This window comes from Pieris napi, chromosome 19, assembly GCF_905475465.1.
Source record: "Pieris napi chromosome 19, ilPieNapi1.2, whole genome shotgun sequence".
NCBI classification, from domain to species: Eukaryota; Metazoa; Arthropoda; class Insecta; order Lepidoptera; family Pieridae; genus Pieris; species Pieris napi.
The window spans coordinates 4,416,336-4,440,669 of record NC_062252.1 but is presented as its reverse complement, the minus strand read 5'-3'; the positions used below and the strand labels follow the sequence as shown (position 1 = coordinate 4,440,669).

General features: G+C 32.7%; 1 protein-coding gene across 24 annotated transcripts in view; it reads left to right on the top strand.

The window, feature by feature from the left end:
- The window catches only part of LOC125059248 (mucin-3A-like), a 78,223-nt gene that overhangs the window by 39,044 nt on the left and 14,845 nt on the right, over window positions 1-24,334 (top strand). For 19 of the 24 annotated variants that reach the window (XM_047663576.1, XM_047663578.1, XM_047663577.1 and 16 more), the window contains exons 4-7: window positions 20,935-21,987; window positions 22,113-22,235; window positions 22,427-23,410; window positions 23,494-23,607. In XM_047663576.1, the coding sequence (XP_047519532.1) occupies window positions 20,935-21,987; window positions 22,113-22,235; window positions 22,427-23,410; window positions 23,494-23,607 (2,274 nt within the window). Of the gene's footprint in view, window positions 1-20,934; window positions 21,988-22,112; window positions 22,236-22,426; window positions 23,411-23,493; window positions 23,608-23,973; window positions 24,127-24,334 lie in introns of all 24 variants that reach the window. The other 5 variants (XM_047663596.1, XM_047663594.1, XM_047663600.1 and 2 more) reach the window with 3 other exon arrangements.

The window sequence follows — 24,334 nt, the reverse complement described above, 5'->3', positions numbered from 1 at the left end:
GATTTTTTTGTTTTACGCTTCAATAATTATCCGTAATCATGGTCTACAATATCAAGAAAGTTTGAAATTTTGTCGAAATCCTTGCGGGGAAGCACCTACGTTAGTGCTGTCAAGTGATAGTGTAATCCATTATATTTTTCCCTTGACATTTAAATTAGTGCGTCTGAATCGAGACTGATGGTCTACTTAAAGGTCATATTCTAGATAATTAAGCTTAAATTTTATACTGTGCAATTAAAGCAATTGATATCTCTTATTTATAGTTCAATAAAAAAATTTAGGAAATTAATAATTTTTTTTACGATACTGGCATTTGAGAATTAATTAATTAATTCCTTTAGATATTAGTTTCCGTGACGTGTTCGCCTAGTTGCTGGGATTACGTATCATTTATGTGTACTTGAGGGTGGTATGCCCTACTACCCTTAAGTACAAAGTACAAACCAGTTGTTGTCTAAATGAATCGTTTCAATGCATAATCATTGCACATAATTAGGCAGTTTAATCTGGAAATTATTTAAAACAATACTAACAATTAAAAATTATCTGTTACGAAATGTGAAAAAATATCGATGCGTCAGTCTAAAGATTACCTAAGAAAAATGGAAAAAATATTTTATTAACTTTTACCTTTGTTAAGGGGACAAATACAATTTTTCATTTGATGCTTATTAATCGTAAACAAAATGAATTTATTTACAATGTGTCATTGGCGTTTAATACATAATAATTGCATCCAATCCAGAAAATCGACTTATAGCAGATTACAAAGAGAAATTTTCATCCCTATTGACCAATAATGCTTGACATTTGGCGAAATATAATTCGGTAGTTTGAACTCAATAGCCAACGAAATTGCATCGTTTAAATATGGAATTGCAGATGCATAACATACTTACGCAATTCATCGATTGGCACATAGGTTTATGATCTCACAAGCAAGTTGCATCGTCGAAATCCGATGATAAAATATGGTAGATTATTTTTGCGATAAAGGCATTGATATACAAAAACCCAAGATGCACAGTCTCATATAAAAGTAATGCTCGAAAGTGTCCCGAAACACTATTTCTGTCCATAACAGTATATGTTACAAGCATATATTATTGCAAAATCAACCTTACGCGAATTGCTTAAAGTTGTTATTACAACGCAGTGTATACGTACTTAAAGCAATAAAATTTTACGACCGACCGTGGTCGGTAGGACAAGGTATTGAGTGGAGTCGAACATGACTTTTTTATTTACAACTATTTAACATAATTTTAAATTTATCCAACTTTTCGGGTGCTTTACAGCGTGAGTGGTCACGGTGACTAAAGACAAAAGGTGTTGGATGTTAAATAGTTGTAAATTTATAATAATACATAACTTTAATCCGGTTAAAAAGTTTTTTCTTTAAATTAAATAAAAATGTTAAATTGGCTACCTCCTGACCCACACTTTATATAGCGTAAATATATTTGTCAAAAACTACACACAAAAAAGTTCAAGAGTACATAAATTTATTTATAAAAAAAACAAAAATAAATAACATCGACTCCACTTGTAGACGCGAGACTATTTGAAATGAGCGCACAATTTAGAATGTTGCGCTCATTTTTTGAGGACGTTTTTTTGACGTTGAGTGTGCATCTTGGGTTTTTTGTATATCAATGGATAAAGGCCAAAATCAAATGAAAAAGTTAAAAAAAATACCAAGGCTTGTCAATAACTGCTTCACATACAGCCACCTTACAACCTTATGGACCAAATCCTGTTTTATTCCTCTTAAGGTCCCGAAAAGTAAAAGGTACTTGGAGTAGTTTACTTTGCCGATCACTACCATCTTTAAGTTTGGAAGCCAACTCAAAACTTGGCGTTTCAATACCTGGATAATAATCTTTTTTTAATGGAATCAATACTAATTCAAAACAAAAACACGACTTTTATAATCTAACTAATTAGTGTTTGTAACAACTATATTTTGAATTGTCTGCCAAAATAACATATTAGCGTAATAATTTTATGATTAAATCATATTATTTAACATAAAAGTGCCTGTGTTCTATAAAGTTTTAAACTTTCATTTTTACTTAGTAACATCAGAATATTAGATAAGAATTTTACTAGAACAGTCGTGTTAGAGATGATTGTAAGATTGTTGCGTTATTTTAGTTTGAATGTTGGTATAGATAACACTATACGACTTCGCACGTGTTTGGCAATGGTTATGGTCCGGTAATCCCCTAATATGAGGGATGCATTTTGTGCATCTCATTTATATTTTAAGCACGTAGAATGTTCTGCCTTTAGGCGTATGTATATATGTATGACGTGTGGCCATGATTTTTGAGTACAAGACACTTTCCTTACCATACCTTTCTTCTATGTGTATCTAGTACACCCAGCACTATTGGGTTTTTTAACACTTGCTAACGCTGGGCTTAAAACGCACGACGTCATCGTAAAACAGGCGAAAAGGATAAATAAAAATTATACAAATTTATTCTACTAAAATCGTCAATGTTACCAAAACATTTTTATTATATGTATATGAGTAATATTTAAGAGATATACAGTGGTCTCACGTTCACCATCTCATATTATTCCGTATGTAACATTGTGTTGGGCAATTCAAACGCATTACTTAAAACGCATCGCAATAATTTAGTCAGCTATGTGCTATAAAACATTGTGCGGTTTTGATTTTTTGAATTATGTTGTATTGAGATGAATTATATTTTACTTAACTATTTAGCGAACCATATTAGCTAAGTAGTTAAGTAAGATGTCAATCTGATTTGCTTTTACACCAAAAAAATATATCTACGTACATCAAATTTTTCGCTGATGGTTAAAAAGTTCATAAATACTCTAGTTTATCAATTTTTGCAAATCTTAATCTCTCAATAAAGGCCGTTGAAAAAAGAATTTAAAAAACAGGCATTGAAAAACTTAATGATAAAACCGGCATGACTTAGGAACAAAAATCTACGTTTTTTGCTTTATTTGCATTACAGCCGTTATTATGAATAAAAACCAATAGGATACTTACAATGTAGATATTAGGGGGCGTCCATAAATTACGTGAGGTATTTTTTTAAATTTTCTGTGACTCCCTCCCCGGTGAGATGTCGTGAGATTTTATTCAACCCCCTCCCCCATCCCCCAATCTCACGTGAGATTTTTCAAAATGTGGGTTTCTTACGTAATTCGTCGTCTACGCGTTGGATTGTTGTTGTAAAAAGAAAAGAAAAATTGCTTCGTGCTTTTATTTACGACTAAAACAAAATAAGTAAAATGTTGAGCGTTTAGATATGGAGTTAGCGGGAAGTTGCAGAGATGGCCTTTAGGGCCAACCGTTTTCCTATTTTTTTTTTTCAATCAGAAAAAAAATGCGTGATATTTGCCGAGACCCCCCCTCTCTCCAACGTAAGATTAAATGAGATTTGACTCGACCCCCTCCCCCCCTTAAACACCTCACGTAATTTATGGACGCCCCCTTATGTAGATCTTAATAATGTAGATATTTAAACAATACAATATAATACAATAATTTAAATAGAGTTCTTCGAGTCGTTACATATTCCCCTTAATACAATATTGACGTTTAAACACAGAGTAATAACGCAGCACCTTTTTTCAGTGTACGATTAAGACAATGTTTATCTTATTAATCAACATACGAATTAGCGCTAAAATTAGTCATTAGTGTCGCGTTAATTTTCTAAGTAAGATATTTGATTTTTATAAAGCTGGTTACTATCAAACCGCTCTTGATCTTTTTATACAACTTTAAAGAATATACGAATATGTAAGTGGTACTCTACACGTCAAACAAGTGATCTTTAGGTACTTGTTTTGCTACCTGTAATTCTTTGGACCAGATTAGGTTTCCGGATACTCAAGGTTGCGGATTGCACCAATTTATAACCACAACATTGAATGTAAAAAATAAAGTTCAGTTAATTTAATGTTGTTTTTATCTGGTTTAATTAATGTAAGCAGTATTGGCCTGGCCTCTTAAAAGAGTTCATCTTTTAAGAAGGGAAATCCTTTATGGACTTTTGCGCTAGGGCTGTGCAATGGTTCAGGGAGTGTGGCGTGGTGAGGCTTCGAGATGCTAGTGGATATCCGAACTAAAATCTCTGTCCCATCTTTTACTAATTGCTAATAGGGATGGCACGAGTGACCAGACGGCATTTTCCTCCTGCGATCCTCCTTTCAGACTCTTCAGAGCCTTATTTCTCTTTTTGCCCCAACGATTACCAATTAATAGTGCGGTGAAACAGCTAGACTGATCCTTCCTTCCTTACAGACGGGATTCCGGCTTTTGACTCCCGCACCTATTTTCCGTATGTTTCTCATTATCTATTTCATCAGAGGACATTTTGACTGGTGCTTACCAGATATTAATCAGTATATGCTACCTATGCGCATTGCTCCGTGCCTCTGGCATATCGCCTTCGCCTAGTAGGCGTAAAAAAAATCAGTGGAGTCGCGATTTATTTCCTGGGCGCCGTCTCGTGTCGAAGTGAAGTCTGATCACCTACTTGACTTTGAAGAAAAAAATTATTACGAAACCATATATTACTTAATGATATATTTTAAAAATTAGCATTTTGATTGTAGTAAATACTAATAGATATTGAAATTGATTTAGATACAAATTAGTTTATACGACAGGAAATAATTACACGTTACACATTAAATGGAATTTGAATATTAAATTGAGGACACTTTTTCCTTGAACAAGTGAACTTTAAGTTCTTTATATCATTGGCGGTACATGTTTTTACGTTATTACCAAATAGGTACCTACCGGTATTTTTTAAAACTTGTATTTAATTGCGCTCTTCATGCGACGCGACGGTTTGATTATAGGTCACTTTATAAGTTCTCATAAGTAGGAGCACGGAAACGCTCTATTTAAGCTTTTACTTATGGCCGTACTCCGAACTGTTTTCTAATGATAAGTTTCAGTGCACCGATTACTTAACGACTGACACAGGGATAGGGGATTAACTTATACTACTTAATAGCTTAAGCAACCGTTACTTCTAAATAATATATAGCTCTATCTCTATGCTTAAACAGTTACTATCTAAATGATCGTATAAATAATTTTGAGAAGAATCCCGTTCTCATAAGGAAATTTAACACAATACAGCGTTATACATATATGGTTTATACTAGTTTTAAAATGACTATAACTACGATCCATTTACTTTTCTATCCATGAAAATTATCGTATGCAATAATATTACTTCAAAAATATAAGCTCAGTTTAGTATCACGTGACAGTACGATATATGTATAGAATAATGAATATAATAAACACCAAAAAATAGCGTGTTATAATCAATTTTAACACAGTGTTTAAAAAGGTATTTATTAAAATACATATTATTATTTTTTTTATTTTGCATTAAATTGATAAATAAACTTATGTAGGTACAAACTGCAAGCACACTAGACAGCAATTAATATTATAAATTGAAAATAAATACGTAGAATAAATAATTCCATACCATTCATTCCTGTTTTTGCATATAAAATATAGGACGTAGTTTAATTTTTACTATAATAATGCGATAAACATTTATAAGCCAAACCAAATTCTCAAGAATTAAGAAAAAAGGCAACTAAATATAGAATGGCGCCAAAACTTAGCAGTCAGCACCGCGCACGCGCTAAAGCGTGCGCTACCACAGCTAATTCAAAATTAGAATCTCCCATAGGGACGACGCATAGTAGTGCATTACGCTGGTATACCATACATGGAACCTCTTTGGTGATAGTCTGCTGAGTCATCCTCTGTATAACAATAATAAAACATAAAATTAAGAGAAAAATTTAAATAAAGTTCATATTTTTGATTTTGCAAGATCATATTGCATTATTAAATAATGTGGTATTTGATTTTAAACGTAAATGTTTAAAAACAAATACCCATATACACACAATTTGAAGTTTCAATTCGTATTTTTATGAAAAGATAAAACTATTAATAAAAATAAATTACTTTAAAAGAAGAACAAGGTTATTATTTAAAGGTCTGATTCACACATTACAGTTAAAAAGTAATTAATTTTTTGAAATGTTCCATTAATTCTCACATAGCCTTGCATCGTGTATGTTTTAAAGTTACCCAGTGTGATGCGCTTATAGACCAGTGCAGATAGCCTTTAAAATAAATAAAAAGTGAAAAAAATTACAGTAGGATGAAACCCATTAGAAAAGCAGGGGAATATGATCAAAATGAAAGGAAAAATAAATTACGGTCGATCTGAGGTCGGGAAGGGGTCGGGGGGGGGGAGTTTTAAGGGTAAAAAACGGTTTACCTCGATTTCCGGCAAAACTAAAAGTCCTATCGAAGAAAGTTAAATGGCAAAGTTGTAGGTAATAAAAAGATCTAAAACTTTTGTATTCACACATTTTTCACATAACCTCAAAATTTATGTGAAAAATTCAAAAAACCAAGTTTTTGGTTTTTAATTTTTATCTTTTACAAAAATATTTTTTTTTTAACGAAATTTGGTGAAAACTTACCTTTCTATGTCCCAAATACGCTGTAATTTATTTGATTAAAAATATTTATTTGTTCACCTTATTTTGAATTAATATCGAAAAAACACCCTAATTTTCAATCGAAAATTCTGACGTCAAAATTTCAGCTTTTTTCAAAAAGTTGGTGTCTTTTCAGTTCGTTGAAATCTCTACTTTCCTATGGTAAAAAAATATATATATACTACCATAGTAAATCTTCTCAGAAAACGCAAAAAATCGTATGCAGTAACGCCCAGACCTGTCATCCCCTTCCTTACTTCTCTATGAAATACGAAAATTTTAGCCCATCTAAAGGCTAAATTTTTTTTTAGGTCACTCAGGTATATATAAGTTATATATACCTGAGTATATATAACTTATATAATATATATATTAATAGGCATCTGATTATAGTTTAAAGAAGATTCATAGAGAAGTAGGGAAGGGGATGACGGGTCTGGGCGTTACTGCATACGATTTTTTGCATTTTCTGAGAAGATTTACTATGGTAGTATATATATATTTTTTTACCATAGGAAAGTAGAGATTTCAACGAACTGAAAGCACACCAACTTTTTGAAAAAAGCTGAAATTTTGACGTCAGAATTTTCGATTGAAAATTAGGGTGTTTTTTCGATATTAATTCAAAATAAGGTGAAAAAATAAATATTTTTAATCAAATAAATTACAGTGTATTTGGGACATAGAAAGGTAAGTTTTGACCAAATTTCGTTAAAAAAAAAATATATTTGTAAAAGATAAAAATTAAAAACCAAAAACTTGGTTTTTTGAATTTTTCACATAAATTTTGAGGTTATGTGAAAAATGTGTGAATACAAAAGTTTTAGATCTTTTTATTACCTACAACTTTGCCATTTAACTTTCTTCGATAGGACTTTTAGTTTTGCCGGAAATCGAGATAAACCGTTTTTTACCCTTAAAACTCCCCCCCCCGACCCCTTCCCGACCTCAGATCGACCGTAATTTATTTTTCCTTTCATTTTGATCATATTCCCCTGCTTTTCTAATGGGTTTCATCCTACTGTAATTTTTTTAGGTTTCAAAAATTATCGGCACTGGTCTATTACTTCTAAATTGAAACAATGCATTCTTCTACGGGAATCAGGCCTAAGAACTCTAGGTGTATCAGTAAAGAATAATCTCTGTACAACATACAACTACTAGAGTCTATCTAAGTAAAGAAGATAACGAAAAAGCGCGGCAAATTAAAAAAAAAATAGTATTGAATCCCTAAAAGTTTGATATATTTTGTGGATTAAACTTACTTGTCTTTTACTATTGATACTTAAAATAACTAGCATTGCATGGAAAGCTAAAACTATATTTATTATAAAACACAACTTTATTCGGAATAATCAAATTCCTGCTAAAGAAACGAAATATTCTATCAAATAAAACAAAGTTTAGGCTATTAAGCCTGTTAACTATTCGGAAAAATATATAAAAATAAAAATGAGTGATTGCATGAAGTATCAAGACAATAAATCATACATTCTGTGTTGCCATCCAAAAGTTTCAAATAATTAAATTATCTTCTTTTATTAGCCAGACTCTATGTGTATTTGTATCCTCAACAATTTATTCTGTTTATTATTAATTTATATTAGCTAAGACAATTAAGAAATAAATAAATAAAGTACAATATTTACTGAGGTCTCTTCTTGAGGTTTGGAATCAAACTCATGTATTTATCACAATCTAAAACCTGTACGAATGACAAGTTATATTTTTGTTTATTTATGAAAAAAATATAAATTGATTCTAATAACAGATATTTAAGTGGTCATGAATTATGTCTTAATAGGACAAGTCTGAAAGTCTAGTACTAATCGGAGCAATTTAGTTCAATAATAAAATATTGAACTGATTTATTTATAGAAACTTGTATATAACTTTTCCGACTTTAATACTGATTTTTTTTATTATATGCTTTACTAGATGATCCGGCAAACGTTGTTTTTTCATGTATATTATTTCTAGGATTTTTTTTAGTTCAATAAAAATAACTATCTACTATAATAAAAAATAGGGGTAAAAATTAAGGGTTATATGTATTTTGTATGCTGTGTCATTAAAAAATAAAAACAAAAAAATTATTCTTAAAAATAAAATTTATTTTGTCCGATTCGCAGACCTAACCGATATGCACACACAATTTCACGAAAATCGGTCAAGTAATTTCGGAGGCGTTTAATTACAAACACCGTGACACAAGTATTTTATATATTAGATGTATTTTCATTATAAAATTACTTAAGATTCTAAGAACACATAATATTATATATATCTACTTAAGAACACATACATAGCCTAGATACTATGTCTGCACAAATTTTGTTTGTTATTCAGTGGATAACGGTGTTTATTTTCTTGAGAATCCGAAAGCTTTGCGGCTATCTCACAAACAAACTCAAACACTCAACTAAGTCACAACGTATTTACTATTTAATTTTACTAACAAGCAAACGAATCAATGTAAAGCTTTGTACAATGTACATCACTTACCAGGGTGCCATGACCATCAAGACAATATTGATTTAATATTCCTTAATTTTTTATGCATACGTCTTATATAGGAGAAAAAAATGAACTTTTTATGGCTCTGGCACGATTTGTGCATTAGCCAGCGTCAAGTATAGGATTTTTTATAATTCGTGCTTGTCTTTAGAAATTCGACCGTGTCCTCCATGTACGGTTTAGGCACTCGCCCGGTACCGCACAACCCTCCCAAAGGCCGAGAACAAATCGGCTAGACTATGACTTATTTATAAATATATGTTTACTTTTGTAAGCAAACTTTTACGGCTTGTTTTGTATATTTATTATTACATTAAAACTAATGCGTGTCTTAGCCGACCTTATTCCATTTAAAGATCTTAAGGTCAATATTAAATTAATTACATTTGCAATTTACTTTTGATGACTTGAAAGTGTTGAAATTAATTTATTAAGGTTAGTCTAATGAGACTAATGATGTATATTATGAAAGTGATAGTTTTTGCTCATCTGTCCCATATGCAAGAGAAAATCGAAAATAAGATAATTAGACTTACGCATGACATACATTTAATCGACGCAAACTAAAACTATTACATATATATATTACTAGTGGACCCGACAGACGTTGTCCTGCATGATATTTCAAGCAATTAGTAAAGCAAAGTATGAAAGTACCGACTGCAGCGCCATCTGGCGGGCTGATTTGTGAATCTAAACCATTCCCAGATCCCCTTGAACACACACAAAAAATGTCATCAAAATCGGTCCAGTCGTTTGAGAGAAGTTCAGTGACATACACACTCACAGAAGAATTATATATATATATTATATAAAATCACTTTTGTATCGTCAATTAGTAAGTATACCGAGCAGAGAGTTCAAAATTAAATTTATTCGAAAATTATAGTTAAACTAAAAAAACTAACTTTACTAACAAAACTATCAAATATACAATATTTAAAATTTTAACTACTTTAACCTACATAGTAATAATAAAAATAAATTAAAAATTAATAAAATTTCAAAAGTATGGTCCCTGTGGCAGTGTACGTAGCGATGAGCGAGGAAAGCACCAGCTCTGGGGTCACCAGTACTATCTACCAGGCGCCAACTTAAATCTTTAATTAGCGCCTGAGCACTTTAATAACAGCCCAACGGTCTCTACTCCAAAGGGAACAAAATCGAAGTTGGAGGAAAGATTCTTATATTTGAGCCCTTTATTATTATCCGCCTGCTACGACTGCCCCAGCTTTTTTTCTTGTCCGAGGGATGTGAAACGGGGTAAACGTGTCCACACAAGTAGTATCCCATACCAAATCCCGTCTTTACTAAGTTTTAAACTTACTTTATTAAAATGCTTTAAAACAACTAAACTCTGTAGGACAAATAGTTTAATAGATATTTATTTTGGAGGTCTCCTTTAATGGTACTAGTGGGATGGTATGATTCATTCAAATTTTTGTATTTTGTTAAGTTTTCTTATACGGTTTGTTGTGGGATGATTATGGTATGACCTTTTGAGCTTCTCTACTGTTCAAGAGTAATATTGTGTAATTTATTTATTCGTATACTATTACTAACACGTATATTATTGTATTTTGTAAGAATTAATATTTGAACTACACAACAATCAGAAAAGTCACCGTTCGTTTAGGGAAATAATTTTTGGAAATTACATTGCGTTCAATATAAATGGAAATGTTTCTGAGCCTCCGATTTCTGTTCTATTTCATGATCATTCGTATTTTCTAATAGCCAGAAAGTAATCAGCCTTCTGAGCCTAAGACACGCCGTGGAATTTTTGAGTCTAAGGCAAGCCGGTTTTTCACGGCTATTCATGGCGCTCACGATATTTTCTTACACCGTTCACACAAGTGTTAAATGCAAACATAGACAGAAATGTGCATTGGTGCAAAGCCGATCAGTTCGATCTCCGAACCCACGACCTCAGGGATGTGAGTTGCACGCTGAATCCACTATGCCATCGTTGTTATGAATAAGTTACCTGGACATAATGAGCGTTCTCATTATCTTTTTATTTTGTATGACATTTTAACAATTCAGATACAGAGGCTCCACTTATGTTAATGGGCAGATGACATTTGACATGCATCAGCCATTAATTTTGACATTATGTGTATTAAACAATATATGACATCATTGAATGCAGCTTCTTATGTAAATGTCAAGGTTGTTCTTAATTTTGGATCGACACTTGATATCATCGAATAAAGGTTACATGTAGATTATTTTATTATAAATAAATGTTATGATTTATTTTAGGTTTTATTTATTTAAAGTATTTCAGGGTCGAGATTACTTTTATTATTAAAGGTCTCAAGTTAACTTAATCAAGGTATGTTTTAGGAAAATCTCATATTATCGGCTTTGTCTATAATATTTAACAGAAATTTAATCTATATCATCTCTCACAACCGAATAAAGATTAAACTCATTCGATGTTCAAGATATTATTTATTAATTAGACAACACAGGCCTTAAGGATTCCTTTCATAAATAATTATATTTCATACTTATTTCAAGGTACCAGGCATACATAGCTAAACAGAGCCTTCATAAGGCCTTATCCATGAACTCATTTCAACATTACTTTTAGACTTTTTTTGTAAAACAAAAATACTTTATAATGTATTAATCTATTTTTTCCGACAGCGGTCTGAAATGAATTAAATATTGCGTATCGTATCAATGATAGCGCTTTGCATAATTTTTATTTTAATGACTCCTTTTTAAATGAGCATAATTAATGATATCACCAATTCAGCTCACCAATAAGTGTGGGTTGAATAATAATGTGTCTTTACAATAAATTTGGCCGAAACCTACATACCATTTAGACTACAAAGACTTTAATTAAGAGAGATTGGTTTCTTTATATCAAATCGCATTCAGTTAAATTCTAAATAAAAGATTGCTTAAATTATTTATTTGTGTTCTTTCTTCATGCTAAATGAAAAAAAACTTTAATTCAAGTTACTGTATCCACTGTAATAAGAAAACTAGTACTACTACGATACCAAACTAACATGATATTTATGGGCGAGTCGGAGCCTGCGGTCTGGCTGGCCCCACGTTACCTCTTGTGCTATTCATCTTACTGATATATTTGACAATTCTGTAACAGATTTTTACCAGCTGCGATCAGCCCTGCCATTCTGTCACTCACTTTTCGAACTCACACAGCGGTTTTCGCATCGGTGGTCGCTCTCAAATCAGTTGTAAAGCAGTCATTTTATGATTTGGCATTCTGAAAAGGTGGGAGCTTGTAGTTTATTGTTTATCAGAATGCCAAATCATAAAATGACTGCTTCACGACTGATTTGAGAGCGACCGCCGATGCGAAAACCGCTGTGTGAGTTCGAAAAGTGAGTTACAGAATCGCAGGGCTGTACTCCAGGAAAATGTCAGGAAAGTAAATGAACCACCGTTTGGTCGGTTTTTTTCGTCACAATCGTACACGGGGCTGCAAGTGCCATACGCAAGTAACTTTGAATCAACGATATACCCTCGATGGGATTGGTATCTATAATTAATGCAATACTTTTAATTTAATAAGCACAATTAGACGTTTTAAATACGGTATATTTTATACAAATTATACCCAGCGACAAATTGTTCCACTATTGTTCGTAACTAGTGCGAATCCCTTAGATATAATTAATTCTGTTTCGCCCCAATAACACATGATTAATTACAATAATTTACGCCATATGAAAGTTTCGTAAATAAATATTTTATATGCAAATATTTATGTGATTTCATTAACATATGAATCTTTCATTATACCTATTAGACTTATGTAACGGTCTAGACATCTAACTTTAGGTCAATCTAAATTATAATGACTAAGATTTCGTGATTAATTAGGCTTAAAATCAAACGAAATACATAAAAAATTAAACAAAATACAATATTACATATTAATTACATAAACATACAACAACAAATAAATACTTGTTATCGTCCTTTTTTCATTGTATTTATTGGATTGAAAAAAATGGCAAAGAATCTTACTCTTCTACTTATTTTTATTGGTATCTGGTAATGCAAATTTTAACCTTTTATTTTTTTAATATTGAGTCTATAAATGTGAATCAATAAAAATAAATAAATTTAGATTTGATTTATTTATCGTAATTTTATCTAAAATATAATATTTTAAAAAGTGTGAATGTAGATAAAGATATTTCTTTTCATATTTAAAATCCCTCTGAATCACTCCAAAAGCCTTGAGTTTATGTAAGTGTAAAAAAACATCAAAATTATTTATCAATTACAGTATTTTTTTTAAGAACATAAAAGGCATTACGAAGTATAATACGTAAGGATCGTAAAGAGCGATACTTTTGAATACATATAAGAAACATAACGACTGCATGTATGGCTTCACATTTTTTAAGTTGTTTCATTTGTTGAAGCAATTATTTGCAAGAAAATTGGTGGGCTACATCTGAACGTTTCTTTACCGTACGAGCAAGTACAATCAGAGATTTCTCTTCACAAAAAAAGGATGTTTTCTTAATAAAGACATTACGGAAATCCGTGACGATCTTCACTAGATAAGATCTATTTGCTTTTCGTAAATGGTACATAAGACACGCTCTCACTTAATAACATTTTTGATTATGTAAATGTTACTGTTCTGGTTTGATTTTTAGAACGTATTTTTATATTGTAAAGTGAACATCAATAAAAAAGTCCTCAGGCCAGCCCTGCGATTCTGTAACTCACTTTTCGAATTCACACATCGGTTTTCGCATCGGCGGTCGCTCTCAAATCAGTCGTGAAGCAGTCATTTTATGATTTGGCATTCTGAAAAGGTGGGAGATAGTAGTTTATTGTTAATCAGAATGCTAAATCATAAAATGACTGCTTCACGACTGATTTGAGAGCGACCGCCGATGCGAAAACCGCTGTGTGAGTTCGAAAAGTGAGTTACAGAATCGCAAGGCTGAGTTGAACTTGTTGAAATTGTGACCCGATTGGTTATAAACATTTGAGTTTCTTATTAGGAACAAATCTTTGACACCACTATGTTGGTTGGGGCGTCGGAACGAAGCCATTCAGGTGTTTAACGAAAACTCCATTTGTGCACAGCTGGGTTTGAACGCTGCTCAGCTAGAAATACACTCCTAATTGTTCTTTGTTTTAAGCTTATTTTGTATGTTCATAGGTAGTGATTATATTTTAAAAATATATATAGAAATTAATTATGACATCAATTATTGGTGATTTCATTTCATCACAATTAAGAAAGTTAAAAGTGCAAATTTTCAACCTTAAATGTTTGTTACAATACGAAATAATAGTAGATCCGATTTTACAAAAATCACAATTCCAATCTGCTTAGTTTTTATTTACTTTGACATTAATAAATACTAATTGTTCTCATGACATATATAAATTCATTTGTCATATACGTATAAATAATTATAACTTACACAATTACTAATTGCTTATAATTAACTAGTAATTATCTATAGGTGTATATCAAGGACACATATCCTGGTTATTTTACTTTCAATATCAGGACTTTAATAAGAAAATATTTATTCAAAATGGTTGAAGGCAAAGCAAAGGCATTAAAACTAATCTAACCAACCACCAGAACATAAAATAATACCTACTTGGTTATAACAGCCCTAATCTTAAAAACAGTTATACAATTCTTCTTCTTCTTCCTATCCGGTGCACTCTTGACAGAGCGGTCGTGATCGCTAGGAAGTGGTAATAGAAGGGGCAGATGTGATGCGCTTTACGTCGTTTCGCCATCGTTGCCTATTAGAGGTCATCCAGCTGCACTGATTGAGTGAGTCTCCTACGGCAGACTTGATTTGGTCAGTCCAACGCTTAGGTGACCTTCTAGTGCCTTCCACCTTCCCCTGGAAGACAAGGCGTTCTATGGACTGATCACCACGCCGAGATACGTGTCCGAAGAATGTAAGGTTATACAATTATACAAGCTAAAAAAAACTGAATATTTTTTTTACAATTGGCTTTAAACTATATAGATGGGAAGTGCTCTTTCATCTTTCTCGTAGCTAGATTATAGAAAATTGTGATCCAAAATCTCCTTCAAAACATGTGTTTCACTTGTTATGACTAAGAGTCTGTATGACTCCCTCTACTTAGACGACAAACCAACTTCTTACAACATACGTAAACCAATACAGTTTTAACATTATTGAAAGTCAGCCGGTTTGCGCTCGCATGAAAGTGATACGAGACCACTTTCGCTCTGGCGATTCCTTCAATATGAACTTCTATATTAAAATTCTTTACAGATCATTGATCTTTAAGAGGATAGCTTGTTGAACAGTTTAAATATATATGTACAACTATATATCTTACATAAATTAAGATATAATATCGGATGTATAATTTAGATAGAAGAATGATTACATATGTGTAATCCTCAAATGCTAATAATGAAAAGTAACAAAACATTCATGAATGTGACCAAGCCATTGAAATGTTACAATTTGAGGGCCAAACTGAACATTTTTTGTACGATGGATAGTTTAGGAGATATTGCTAAAAACGTGTTTTCACCCCTTTTCCAAGATGGCGGGGGACAAGGGCGCCATCCCCACAAACTTGGGTTTAAGCTTGTATTGACCCATTAATAAAATTGCGTCCCCTGAAAAATGTTCATCCCATTTCACATTTCAATGGACTAATACCATTTTAACCATATTAAATAACGTTGCTGAACTGAAATGCTTAAAAATATTTATCTAGATCAATGATTAGCATGAATTGTAGACAAGAGATACATAAGATTGATTTCCACATGAGCATATGTGCACCAGTCACGATGTAGAGCAATGATACTATCTACCTTTGACATATAAAACGATATTGCATATACATTGAGATAATAACAGATCACAATGCTGCACAAAAATTACTTTCAAAACGAGATGATCTTTTAATTGTTATTGGCTAACATCGTAATTGGATCATTGCATCGCTTGATAATAATTGGTCGATAGGGTTTTTAGATTAAACTCGACAAATTCTGTCGATTAGTTTTTCTATATAATGTTATATTATGATCTGTGGCACAGTTCTGTCGAAAATAGTTCGAAATTTAAAAATGCGGTTAAGAAGTGTAAGGCTAAATGGCTATGTAACATTCGAACCAGTTAGAAGGGTATCGTCTAGCCAGTGTGATGTAAGTGATGCCCGTCACGAGGTTCTGGTGCAAGTCACGAACGGATGAAAAAGATATAATATTAAAATATAATACACTGTTTTTATTTCAGTTCGACAAATGACAATAGCATTACGTTCAGAGGAAATTAAATTAAATAAAAGTCAACAGTATTACCATTAACAGTAACAATTCATGGCCCTGGCACTCTTTACTCGAGTTCCATGCAAGTCCAGTAGTAATTTTATGATATGAAATTGTATGAATTAATATATAAAAATAACTACAAACTATAATTGCATGAGAACGAAGAAACTCCCCGTCTGTGGACCATCCGTAGAACTGCGCCTACGTTTTTATTTCTATTATTTGGAAAACTCTGTATTTCAACAAAGTTTATCCGTCTATATACTATAACATATAACATAGAAAAGATGCGTAGAACTCATAGTTCTTACAACATAGTCCAAGCACAAACAGGTAATAACGAAGTGTAACATTTAACCTTACTTAATTCAATCAAACGTCACGTCAAGACTTAACTTAATTCAAAACGGTCAGAGACAGTCTTTCTTAGCTCCTTTACTTATATTGAGTATCGCCCTCTTATTAGTTGATATCCTGGAGGATTAACGAGGAGGGTATTCTAAATCGAGAAATAAACAATGTATAGTCTGGGACTCAGCTCTTATTCGAGAACATTTTTCTATGTTTTGAGAACATTTGTTTTTTTCTAATAAACAGAAAGGTTTTTGCGCGTGACACACGCCGTCGTTCGGTCTAAGGTATTTCGGTTTCCTCACGATGTTCTCCTTCTCCATACGAGCAAGTGTGAAATGCGCATAGACAGTAAGTGCATTTCTGTAGAGCCGGGGTTCGAACCTCCGACATCAGGGATGAGAGCCACGAGGCAACTAGACCAACACTATATTAACATATATTTAAATTACCACATATGACGTAATGAAATCAAAGTACATAAAGGCTAATTAAACAACGGAAACACGTAATGTACAGTTTTAAGGGTCAAGTACACAACATTCTTATTATAATATCTTTTGGACATAAAAAATTTCCCAGGCTCATACAGTGATAAATATACATTCATAAAAGGCAAAAGTCTTTATCTGTCATAGGGTGAAAGGCGATCAAGGACTGGCTGATCGGGTGACCATAGTTTCATGTTTTTTTATAACTTTTGAACAAGTATTTCAAAAGTTATAAAAACATTGCGTCTGTATACTTTTCTATCGCACAACGGAACAAATTTGCGTCTTAGTGTGGAAACTGAGTCCACACTACTCATTAAATAAATAATATTGTATATCATTTGGAAATTTGAAGCTTGAAATATAATATTTGTCCATAAATATATATAATTCAATAATCATGTTAAACTATTGAAAATGATCAATTTAACGCATACTTGAACACAATCTTATATTTCAGTTGACACTGAAACTGAATACTTTACCTTTAATAGGAGACTTTGTGTCAGGGCTTTTGTGATATCCAAAGGTTAGATGAAGGTCAACTAATGTGTAGTAAAGAATTATCATCATAAGTTTTCGTGGTTATGTTTGGTGTCACGTTTACTGCCTTACCCCATTAAAAATAATTGCTAAATCAGTTCAATTACACAGTTTTAACTTGAGTACACAGTCTCACAGTACTCATATTAGTACTCAGTACTTATATGAGTACTGTGAGACTGTGATATTCATGACAGATTAGACAAAATTCGACTGATTCGACAAATGAGTACTTTAGATATAGCAGTGTAATTATAATGGTGTAGTACGTAGCGGTTATCATTTAGCACTTATACTTAAAGCCAATCTAATTCTTCTAACATTTGGAAACCTTATTATCGCGTAGAACTTTTTTAACTGATAATCAACCCAAAACTTTTTCTGATAGCATGCACACCCTAGTTCGAGCCGTAGTGGTTAAGTTATATGGATGCTATTTATTTTTGGTTCAAATAAATAAACGCAGGTTCGCGAGAGGCAAAAGAGTCCTAGAGTTATAAGTAAAATTTCTGCGAAAATTCTAACCCTTTCCAGCCGCTCAATTTTGTACCTTTGAAATTTAAAATAGAATTGGATTTGAAAACTACGTTTTCAATTAACCTGATGTTAGTTCCGTTAAAATGAAACCTAAAAGATTATAGCGGCATTTATTTTTACATAGGCCTCCGATTTCTGTATCTCTTTCTTGATCGTTTGCTTCTTCGAATGGGCAAGTAGGTGAATAGCCTTTTGAGCAAACGCCGTTGACTTGGGTCTATACTCACCCTAAGGCATGTTGGATTTCTCACGATGTCTTCTAAAAATCTTGCAGCAGTGTTGCGCGTAATCCTAATAATATTTTATAATAATAATAAAAGCCCTTTATTCGCTGACCTTTTTAACTACCAAGCTATTCTTATTTAACACTTAACAGTATTATTCTTAAATCTAATTTACATAGCGAAAATAATAATTTATTAGCAACCACTTTGGTCAGGTTGTCTGTCGACATAGGCCTCCCCCAATGGTTTCCACGTCTCTCTATCCTTAACAGACCTTCTCCATTCTTTGGGCAGATCGTCCTCCCATCTTTTAATTTATACTGCTACATGTATCTACATTTAGGCGCTTTAAAGGACTTATAGTCTGATTCATGTTTATTATCTTAGTACTTATATTTACGCTCTACTTACTATTATTCGCAGCTTGAACATATCAACCTTATTTTACGGATGGACACTCATTTAACTGACTGTTGCAAAATAGTCATTATCGACCGATTACTTTTAACCTAGTTTGCTACCAGTCTAATTCATATGTTTGAATACGTTTACAGGGAAATTCATTCTTTTCTCTTTATAAATATTGTTAAATACAAGAAAATATAGTAAAGAATAGCATTTATTAAAAGTATTGATGTTAAAAAAATCATTTACGATAAAGCTGGAGATCACTTCGCTTTGAAGATTCACTGAATAATATGTAATTACATAATGTATTACAGTTATTATGCACTATATTATATCACTGAGCAAGATAAATTTGTTAGGTACCGTTACGGTATCCGCATCAAGTCCCAACTATTGTTTAACTTGGAATGCACTTTCATTGTTTTACTAATGCACCTAAGCGACCCATTATATCATACATAACAAATAAACATAATTGTGAGCAGTGGCGTAGCTAGGTGACCAAGGGCCCTGGGGCAAATTAAAAAATGGGGGCCCACTGCTATGTAAACTTATTAGGTTTAATCAAACAAAAATATGAAATATACAAATACCTTAAAAATGCTAAGCTACTTAAGCTCTTATTTGTGTGCAGGGCAGGTAATAAAATTTTTAAACAGTAACAACATAAATTACAATTACATAGGCTGCACTAAAAGTATGGAATGGAATAATACCACTGTTCCTGTCATATTTAAATATTTTTAATTGAAATCTCCTTTTTTTTTTAATCGAATACCATTTTTTTTTTTAAAAAGATTCTCGGTATTTTCACAAAGTTTTGTCAAACTTGTTTAGTCGTTGAGAAAATGGAATTGACTCGAGAAAATTCAAGAGCGATGATTTATTATGACTTTCGAAGTTGTTTATCACAAAAACAGTGTGTTGACCGGATGATTTCTGTATTTGGTGATGAAGCCCTCGAAAGATTCTACGCAGGACTACTATATCAAATGCTGTATACAACATCGTATAAGGTGACGAATCCTGGATACACGCGTACGAACCCGACACAAAAAACCAGTCACGAGTTTGGGTGTTCGAAAATGAGTTAAAGTCAACGAAAATTGTTCGTTCGGGGAGTGTTGCAAAAAAAATGGTGGCCACGTTTGTCTCCAAAACCGGCCATGTTGCGACTATTCCTCTCGAGGGACAAAGAACGGTTAATGCAGAATGGTATGCTAGCAATTGTTTGCCACAGGTCGTTTCTGAACTCCGTAAAGAGAACAGCAACCGCCGCATCATCCTCCATCACGACAATTCGAGTTCTCACACCGCGCACAGAACAAAAGAGTTTTTAGAGCAAGAAAACATAGAATTATTAGACCATCCGCCGTACAGCCCCGACCTAAGCCCTAATGATTTCTAAACTTTCCCTAAAATAAAGAATAAATTGCGTGGTCAGAGATTTTCAGTCTAGGTCAATTTTTTCCTAGCTTAAGTTTTCGCAAAAGTATCAATGACTTCGTTTAAATCCAGGCTTGATGCGGTTTTGTTTTCAATTGCTATCTAATTCGCGTTATACAATGAGCTGTAGCCGAAATCTTTAGATTTGACACGAGCTATTGACTTTAACGGACATCAATATGAGTGGTAAAATCAAATAAAATTGAACCACTATATTGACCAGTACAAAAAAGTTTATTGACATTAGCTTACTTACTCCTGATACAGCATGATTTTTTTAACATTTTTTAACCGAACGAGATTTCTGGTGAGGATTCGAGGGCCCCCTGAGCTTGAGGGCCCCGAGGCACTGCCCCGCCTAGCCCCTTGTTAGCTACGCCACTGATTGTGAGCCCCTCCCCCTTTCATTATCATACAGTTATTGGCAAGCCCGTTAAATTGTAGCACATTTAAAAATTAGGATGTGTTATAAGCTAGCTCTTAAGAGATGATAGTATATGTATATTGCTTTTATATTTAATTGATAATTAATAATAATTCCATTATTATCTCGTTTCAGGGTGAAGGCATATCTCGAACAAGCAGAAGAACGATTGCTGATAGAAGTGCAAATAATTTGAATAAAACCGAAGACAACATACCGACGTATAGATCAAGAAGCATAAGAAGAAGGGAAGAAACACAAGAATCAAGCACTGTTAGGTCAAGAAGCAGAGTTAGGACACTTGAAAAAGATAATATTTCACCTAACGTGGAAATACAAGTGCAATCTGGACAAAATGACCCATTTGAATCCCGGAGATCAAGTATCCGATCTCGATCTAGAACAATTGGGAAAGAAGCAACTACAGAGAGTATCTTAAGTAGAGAGAGTATTATTCGAGGACGATCCCGTGGAAGTGGAAGAAAGTTTACGCCTACTACTACTCCCCTTAATGATCAACCAGAAAGTTCATCCAATAAAGTTGCTGTAACGTTGTCACCTAGAAGTATTGAAATTAGGTCAGATATAACAAAAACAAATGAAATTCTTCCTACAGGAGCAACTGCACCATCTAATCAATTCAGAAGAAGAAGTTCTACCGTAAGCACTGTGGACGATTATAAACAAATCAGACCTCGAGGACGAATTAATACAAGGACCAATTCGAGAGCTCTTGATTTAGAAGTAGCAGGTACTACAAATACCTTTACTGCACCAGCTAAACAAACAAAAATTACGAGAGTAAGCGATGGAAGAAATTCAAGGAAATTGAGGTACAAAACAAGAACATTGGAAACAGATACAAATTTAACTGGAGTGGGTATAACAACAGCTTTAAATGAGGTAGAAAAATCTAGTCAAAGGAATGACACAACAAGTCAACCTGAATTCAGCGAAATAAATTCAACAACTTTTAAAGCGACTGAGAACACATTTCAACCAAGCACGGAATCAGTATTAACATCGAGTACACTTAAACCCTCGAAAGTCGTAAGACGACCAATCACAAGAAGTAACGGTTATTTCAAATCTTCTGAGGTTAAAAGTAATTCGAAAATGTCCGACGAGATAAGCGAGGATGATAATTACCCGGAGAGTTTTAAAGCTCTTATACAAGCTAAAAATGCGGTTAGTATTATGGAATCCGTGTAGCCGCTTAAAATTTCATATTATTACATATTAACAATCACAGCTCGTTAACATAATTCCTATACAGTGTATTAATAATACAATATGTCACTTATAATTTTCAGACACAAGCAAACTCTTCTTTAGGCGAGAGTTTGTCAGTGAAAGCATCACACAAAGATTCCAAAACTCACGCACTATCTATTCAAACCAACACTACGGATCCTGGCACTGACAAAAACTCTCGGGTAAACTAAACAGTTTTAACTAAACTTAACATTAGATAATTCATATGGAATTAAGCTTATATTAAGCTAAATATTTTGACTGTACTTAGAATTGTAGTCCAACTACATAGAGTATCATATTGGTTTAGCTGTTAAATATATAGATTAATTTTTATGTACATTTATATCAATAATCATATTGTATATTTTAGCTTCGTAAAAAGTTGCAAAATGAAGAAAAAAGTAAGAAGGGTGACGAACAAGAAGCTTTATCATTAGGATTAACGTCCACGACCACAACCTCTGAGGCACCGAAATCTAGGTCTATTCCTTTTCGTCCACGTGGTACTTACTTATCCAGAAGTAAAAAACCAAATGCAACTAAATCGACAACTGAAAACATAAATAATGCAACAAGACCTAGCCTTGAAAATCCATATAAATTTAGCAAAAGAATTCTATCTTCAACGGAACCATCAAGAACAGACATTACTTTGAAAACAAAGCGACTGGACTCGCTGCCAAAAAAGCAGGTCATACGCTCCTCACTTTTTTCTCGTAAAAACGATCCCGTAAACAAAAATATCACTGTAATACCATTGAATGAAAATCGTAAACATGATCGTGTACAATCAGGAAATAATTTAAAAGCGAGAAGAACATTACCAAGTACAACATATTATTCCCGATTAAGAAATAACACAAAATTGTATTTGACAGAAACTAGCTATATAGAAAAAAACACTGAAACTCCGATAGCAGATAAAAAAGTTGGAAACTCTGCAGATATGCCTTTAATTTTTACTTATCTCAATGGCCCAAGCTTGTCTGATAAACTGCAGCCAACTAAAGCTGCAGAAAATACTGCACCCGTACTTAAAGGTAAAGAAATGCAAGAAAATAGTACAGAAAATGAGATTCTTAATAAAGCTGAAGAAAGTGAAAATAAATTAATTATTAACACGGACATAACGACACCAAAATATCACGCCAACTACAAAGAAAATATACAAAGTGAAAAAGCCATCACTTCTGCAACACCAGAAATAAGAAATATTAAAACCAGGAAATACGCACGCAAACAAGAAAAAGCTAAAGTTCAAGGAACGAATACTCCTTCCTTCAAAAGTAAAGACCGGAATGTTCGAAAGTACGGAGACACCTTTTCCAAGACAACAGAAAGTCCTGCAAATAGCGTAAGTATTTGTGTTTATACAGAGTCAATCATTGTATCAACAAATACACAAAAACTTCAACATAATTAACGCAACAATTTCAGATATCACAAGAACCTGAAAAACCAAAACATAAGTTTAGTTCAAAATATAGAGGTTCTTATTTAGATAGGCCTTTTTACAAACCCACAGTTCCTACTGTAACACCATCAACAACTGTAAGTAACACATTCACTACATATTTACAAATAATATAACATAATAGTTATTAGAACTTCTACTTTATGTACAGTGCATTATGTTAACCATAAAATATGTAAAGACTGACTCATTGACCAAATCCCCTTTATGAAAATATATTTTTAACGTACTAATAGTATTGTATGTTATGATTTAGCAATGATCACTTTTGACTGAATTCACTGTATTGCCTTCAGTACTATTAAACAACAAATAAAACGTTTTTCCACTGGTTCGAGTGATCGTTTCTAATCGTTCTCATATCGATTTCCATAAAACTAATACACTAACATAATAATACTTTGAGCTAAATTATTGTAACGAGAAGTTTCTTATTGCTAAAGGCATGGGAGAAATTCTTCGTGACTGACGAGTACACACAGTTCATCGAAGATCCAATATTGTTCGGGAATGACTATTCCAATAACACAACGGAAATAATGTCAAGAATGAACTTCACCTCACCAACATATACTCACGAATCATCCATAGAGCTGGTTAATGAAAATATTTAGAAAAATCATCGCATCATCTTCACTTTAGCATTTAGTTTACTTCTTAATGTTTAGCATATAAAGTATTTCAAAGAGACGGTTTAAATTGCATTTAATACCATTTGTTAAGTCTTTTTGAGTATCTTTGAGTTTAATATAAACCGCATTTAAATTACAGATTAAAACATGTCATTTCAATGCGGTGCGGTAA